General features: G+C 37.0%; 1 protein-coding gene and 1 long non-coding RNA gene across 2 annotated transcripts; both read left to right on the forward strand.

Annotated features, from left to right (window-relative positions):
- Positions 1-2,834: 2,834 nt before the first annotated feature.
- Positions 2,835-3,482, forward strand: LOC139854511 (uncharacterized). Its single transcript, XM_071843811.1, has one exon. It carries the CDS (start codon positions 2,835-2,837, stop codon positions 3,480-3,482), a length of 648 nt encoding a protein of 215 aa, XP_071699912.1.
- Positions 3,483-3,965: 483 nt separating this feature from the next.
- Positions 3,966-6,469, forward strand: LOC139855628 (uncharacterized). The gene is made up of 4 exons (XR_011761499.1): positions 3,966-4,502; positions 5,185-5,315; positions 5,779-5,935; positions 6,007-6,469. It is a non-coding gene; the product is annotated as an uncharacterized lncRNA (long non-coding RNA).
- The last annotated feature ends 211 nt before the right edge of the window (positions 6,470-6,680 follow it).

A 6,680-nucleotide genomic window follows, 5' to 3' on the forward strand; every position in this document is an offset into this window, starting at 1 on the left:
AATATAAAATATATATATATATTTTACGTATATATGAGAGAAGAGAGAAATAGAATATGAAAATTGATCAGAATTCGGTTTGCTTTATAGCCAGAGTCGATTTTTGGGGCTCCGCGACTCGCGGTAAAAACCTCTTCAAACTCCGCGAGTGGCGGAGAATGTATTTACAGCTCACACCCTTGGAGTCTTTCTCTGCCGACGGTTTTTATTATATATATAATATATATATAATTAATATAATTAATTATATATTATATTATATTTATATACATAGTTAACTTGTAATTTTTAGTCCGTTGCGTCGAGCGTTAAGAGTTGACTCTGGTCCCAGTTCCGGATTTTCGAACGTCCTTGCGTACAATTTTATATTTTGTACTTTGCGTTTTGAATCTTGTACTCTTGTAATTTCGAGACGTTTCTTATCAATAATTGGAACCTTTTTGATTGTCTTTTGTTCTTTTGAGCTTTTTGGTCGTTTGCGTCTTCAATTCGTCGAATCTGTCTTTTGTCTTCACCTTTTATTATACAAACGAATATCACTTGTAAATAGAACAATTGCAACTAAAAGCTTGTCTTTCTTGAGGAATAATGCTATGAAATATATGTTCGTTTTTAGCATTATCACTCGCTAAACATACATAACGAATAGTGCATGATTAGTTTACATAAACCTATGCACAAACCAATCCCGATCCGACTCAAAGTCCTACAAGTCCCGCATAACGCACACACAAAAAGTCTAAGTCTAGGCGCCTATCTCAAGTCACCTAAATCCCTTAGACCATGCTCTGATACCACTTGTAACAACCCAAACCAACCCGCGAGCAAACCACGTGAAAAAAATACAAAATAAAAAAAAAATTGCTGCACAGTGAACTGCGCGGCGTGCCAGGATGGCCGCGCGGCGCGCCATTCGGGTCTGTCCGGAAAGTCTCAAAATGCGAAAAAGATCGACTAGTTCCCGACATTTTTAGACGACACGCTTTTAACCACACATTCAAATATGTAAAACTAACACAATTCAAACGTAAAATAAATTTTACAAAGCGGGGCCCACTTCGGCCGTTTTACGAGTTTAATACAAAATATGAGTTTCGATCGCCAAAAAGTTTAAGTACCAAACTACACTACGAGCATGGCGTTTGGAATTAAACTACCCAAGTCTCGGTCAAACTCCAAGAACTAAACTTCCAAAAAGCGTCCCCTAATCAACAAAGCGGGAATCTCTATTCCGTGATAATGCCCTTACCCTTGTCTACAACCGAACCTATAAAAATAGTAAACAACGAGAGGGTAAGCAAAGCTTAGTGAATGCAATAATTATACGAATACATATATAATTATACCTACTTGCATACACTTACACACCAAACCGCAAACACGTTAGCATACACATTTAGCTTATCGTCACAATAGCAAGCTATAAATCTCCAATACCACAAGCTAGCATAACAACCACATATGAATATAACTCGAATAATATAATATGCTTACAACACAAATAACCATGGTTAACCAATAGTACAAGGGAACGGCGCTCGCGAAAACACCATCGGTGTTCACAACATCCGTTAGGGCATTTAACACCTCGCACCACTAACCCCTAGGGTGGCACCTTAACACCTCGGCACATCACCCCGAGTGGCATCTTAACACCTCGATGCATCACTCATTAATTTACGGAGTGGTGTCTTAACACCTCGACACTACACTCCTAGGTGGCATCTTAACACCTCGATGCTACACCCGAGTGGCATCTTAACACCTCGATACTACACTCTTCACGTGAAACATGGTGTCTTAGCACCTCGACACTACACATTTCACGCTACAACAAATAGATACATTATATACCTACACATATAATTATTCCACTCACCTCAAAGTCTTGTGAAAAGATACCCGAGCTTGCAAGACCTCAAAGTAATGTACCTATCATATTATACACCTCATTAAAGGCAAACTCAAGTCGGTCAACCAAACCCTTTCACCATTCTAAGCCATTTTGACCCAAGGTGCAATTTCAACTCATTTGCACCCTTAACCCTAAATTGGGTCAACACACACCAAAACCCTAATCATTCGTCAAGATGGGTTTAAAACACATTTAGGTCACAAGGCTAACTCGTTTTCATACTTGCTAGGCCACTTAGGTCATTAAAGACTCATTTGACCCATTTCAAAGTCAACACACCCATTTAGGTCATCCATACCCAATAACACCCATTTACATATTATAAAAGTGTTCTAGCCACCAACTAACTAAATTTAAGACTCAAAAGTCCAATTAACACATTCAAACCCTAGGTTAGTCATCAATGAGTCTTCATAACCCATAATCACCCAAAATCCCCAAAATACTAACAAAATGGGTCTTTGGTTCATCACTAGCCCAAAACCTAATCCTTAAAGCAATTAAAGTAAGAAATTGGGTTTTATAACTTACCAACACAATCACCACGTAGCTATCGACTAGATGAACGACTTTAAAACTTGCACCAAGACCCGATTCAACCTCTTTCACCCTTAAATGGAGCTTTCTCTCTCAAGGATTGCACTCTCTCACTAAAATTCAATTGGAGGAGATGAGGTTGTTGTGGGAGTAGTAAATGAGCTCCCCAAAACTGATCTAGGGTATTAAATTCGGGCTCCAATGTGAAATTACACAATTGCCCTCAAAATATCTATTTTAAAAAGAAGAAAGGAATCTGTTGCAGAAAGATGGCGCGGCGCGCCACCTAGCCGCGCGGTGCGCGACCTCCCAGTTCAGCATCTTTTCTCTTTTTAATTATGTGCAACCAAAACCCTAAAACTTGAGTAACTTATATACACACATGTACACTACAATTATTCAGGTCTTACAAAAACAAGTATGGGACGGTCTAAAGACCCGTTACTTGGGGGTGGATCGAGTGAGATCAGCTCGACTTGCAACCTTGAAAAGGGAGCTTGAAGGTTTGAAGATGAAAGAAGGAGAATCGGTTGATGATTTTGCTACAAAATTAACCGGTTTGACTTCAAAAGCAAGGAGCCTGGGTTATGAGCTTGAAGAGGTAGACTTGGTGAAAAGGTTACTTGATTCTATGCCTATGTCATTTCTTCAAATTGTGGCTTCAATTGAGCAATGTTTCGTGTTGGATGAGATGTTATTTGATGAAGCGGTTGGAAGGTTGAAGGCGTATGAAGAACGAATCAAAGGAACCGATAGAATGGAGGGCATTCAAGGTGGTTTGTTGTTGGCTAGTCATGAGAAGATACACGGGTGTAATCATTGTAGCGGCGGGAGTTCTAACCGAGATGACTATGGACGTGACCGGAAAAAAGGTCGGGGGTCCGGGAAGAGTCGAGAAGGCGGTGAACGGATCCGGGATAAAAGCCGCGTGAAATGTTACGTGTGTGGAGAACTTGGTCACTATCGTCATGAATGTCCTAAACGTGAGAAGAAAGCTAATTTGGATGAGGAGGAACATGCATTACTATGATTAATCAATTAGGGTGGTGATTGTTGGAGTTAATTGATTAATTGGTCAAATTAGTATGATAATAACGTGCATGATCATGGTAGTTTTGGTGTAAATAATTTGGTCAGTAGGTAGTTTATGTTTTAATTAATATTTAGTGTTGGTACTAGATTTAATTATTTGTTTCTTAGCTAGTTGAATTAGTATTTCTCTTAGACGGAGTATCAAGGAGAGTGGGCATTGTGACTAGCCGATTTCTACTTGTTGAATTGGTGGTAGAGTGTAGCTACTTTTCAGCACATGTTGCATTATCTTTGGCTATTTATAGCTGCAACATAATATTAATAAAAGTGTGGTTCTTGGTTTATTTTCTCTGTCATTTTTATTTACATACAAATAACGTAATACACAACTTCCATTTCCTTCTGTTACTACTTCAATTTGGCAATAGTTCAATAAAAACTGAATGTAAACAAATACTGATATGCGTAGGAGTATATCGTGAACATCTAGGGTTCATCCGAAGATTCATTCAATAAATCAAAGTTTAGGGTTCAAAACCAAAATTGGACCGCAAAACATCTTCAAGATAATCAAGATCATCGATCGAATGCAGAATATTCACCATTTCTCGAAAAAGGGCGAATTTCAACTGAAAATATAAAGCAAGATTTATCTAGCGAGCGACGATGTAGTTCATTCAGGTAACAAACCTCAATGTTACAATTTTTTTTCAATTACTACTAGTATCGTTATCAAAACTAATGTGTTTTTTGAACATTTAGCAGCTATCATACAAAAATGGAGCTATTTATTCAGCATAGATCCCAATCAATTTCATTATCTTTACCATTGCTCTTATTAGTTCTTATACAATTAGGTTTTGTATATATTTTCGCTTGTTTTCATTCGCAATTACATTTATATTGATTTTGATGATGAACGGGAGTGTATCCTGAAAGTATTTCAGGTCAATGGGATCAAGCTGATTTCACCTCCAAATTCAGTTTCAGAAATAAAGAAACATAACTTGAGTTTAGAGTAAGTCATATTTGACATTTTTTTTCTTTTTTACATTGATGCACTCAAAGTGTTTGAAGAAATTCATAGGTGAATTTTGATTACTAAAACTAACCTTTTGTTTGCTTATTTTATATAAGTCATTGTTATCTGAACCTAACAAAACATATCATTATTTATGAAGCATGTTATGTATAACTTGAAAATTTGCTTAAAAGGTTAACGTTGCATATCATTGTTTATGCAATACATTGTGTTTTTCTTCTAAAATTTATTGTTGAATATGGTGTTTGATGGGGATGTTTAAATGTATTATGCACAAGTATTGCATGCAAAATTCTTAATATGTGATATTTAATGACTCGTTTTAACCCAAACCCATTTCGAAGCATTTATCAACCTGCTTGACCCACTCAATCTTGCTACCTCTATTGGGCGGAGATTTCTATATTACGTTACCTACACTTTACTTAATAAATCTTTTGATAATTACTTTTCATGTTTTGGTATACAATTTTCTTCTTAATTAGTGTTGCATTGAATCCAGGCAACAGAAATTCGTTTGCTTGATAAAATGTGTAATGTTATAAATGTAGTTATAGACTGAACAAGGTGCATCCAATCAACAGACACTTAGATTGTTTATGATTTTCTTCATTTAATTAAAAGCATCACCAGGTCCTTATGATGTTAATTTAATTAGGCTTCTGAAACGGATAGTGGTGGCATTGTTTCTGAACACATCCAACTTCTATCTGGTAACCTGAAGGATGACATCTACGCATTTGGAGTGCTGATCTTGGAACTGTTGACTGGAAAAAAGCCTTTTGACGGGTACAACACACGTCTTGATCTTTCGACATGTTTGATTAAGGTAGCAAGATGGGTAGTAGGGCGGGTTGGGTAACACTTTGAATGTGGGCAAGTACTAGTAGGTGTCCCAAAGGCTTCAGTGCACGTTGACCCACACACTTTCTTGTTTATTGTTAAAATCTTTTTATTAGTTGTCAGTTCTTTGTATCCTAGTTGCAGAAGCATGATTGTTGATACCATTAATAATCTGTAAATTCTCATAAAATATTTTATGATGTTGTATGCACCAGAATTAGGCTTTAGGTAATTTTCAAACGGTTTGACCCGTCTGATATGTTCAATTTTAGCTAATATTTGGTTTGTTCAGTTTAAAATAAAACTAAAACCAAAACTCATCAGAATTGTTACCTCTCCGCATTGTGAAATTATGTAATTATGTCGTGTCTGATAAATTCTTTTATCTGGTTTTCAATCTATTCGACAGAAATCAACTAAAAGAAAAGAACTCCCTGGTTCAGTGGCCTTCAACCCGGCTTCATGACAATGAGTCCTTGAATGAGATGGTTGAACCGGCCCTCCGAAAAACAATGCCCCCAAAGGTTCTCTCGCGATTTGTTGATATTGTCTCGCTTTGTACTCAGGTAACAGCATATGTTTTTTGTTGCAATAAGACTGGAAAACGTTATTCTTGTTACTAACATAAAGTATACAGGCGGAGAAAGGATTCAGCCCTTTTGTGTCGGAAATCCTGGAATCCTTGACGTATATGCAAGATGACTACCACAGAATGCAAACGGCAGCAGATACAGATCTTGATACATATGAGAGGTCTTTCCGATCAACACACTCGCGTTTCCTCGCACCACCAACAATGAGCTATGTGTCCATCTGATCTTGGTTGTCGAATTCCAACAATTTAGTCAAAATGAACTAGATTCTAGACTATCAACTAGTAGTAAAGCCTCTGCTTGAATTCAATGCCATGATGAATGGAATGGTTGTAATTTGTAATGACGACTGAAACATTATGGTGAGCATTCATGTAAAAACTTTATATTAGCTTCGCGAATCATGCCTCCATAATACGGAGTTTGTAAAGTAAACTCAAACAGATGTTGTATTTGCAATCAGTCTTGGTATTCGTTTTATAAATGAGGAACAATCTTTATTGTTGATTTGATTGTGTGCATATTCTTTTACAGCATGTTATCATACATCTGATGTGTGATAGCAGGTTATCATACATCCGGTGTATGATAGCAGGTTATCATACATCCGCAGGTTATCATACATCCGGTGTATGATAGTAGGTTATCATATATCCGCAGGTTATCATACATCCGATGTATGATAGCAGGTTATCATACATCCGATGTATGATAACCA

This window comes from Rutidosis leptorrhynchoides, chromosome 6 (assembly GCF_046630445.1).
Source record: "Rutidosis leptorrhynchoides isolate AG116_Rl617_1_P2 chromosome 6, CSIRO_AGI_Rlap_v1, whole genome shotgun sequence".
NCBI lineage: Eukaryota > Viridiplantae > Streptophyta > Magnoliopsida > Asterales > Asteraceae > Rutidosis > Rutidosis leptorrhynchoides.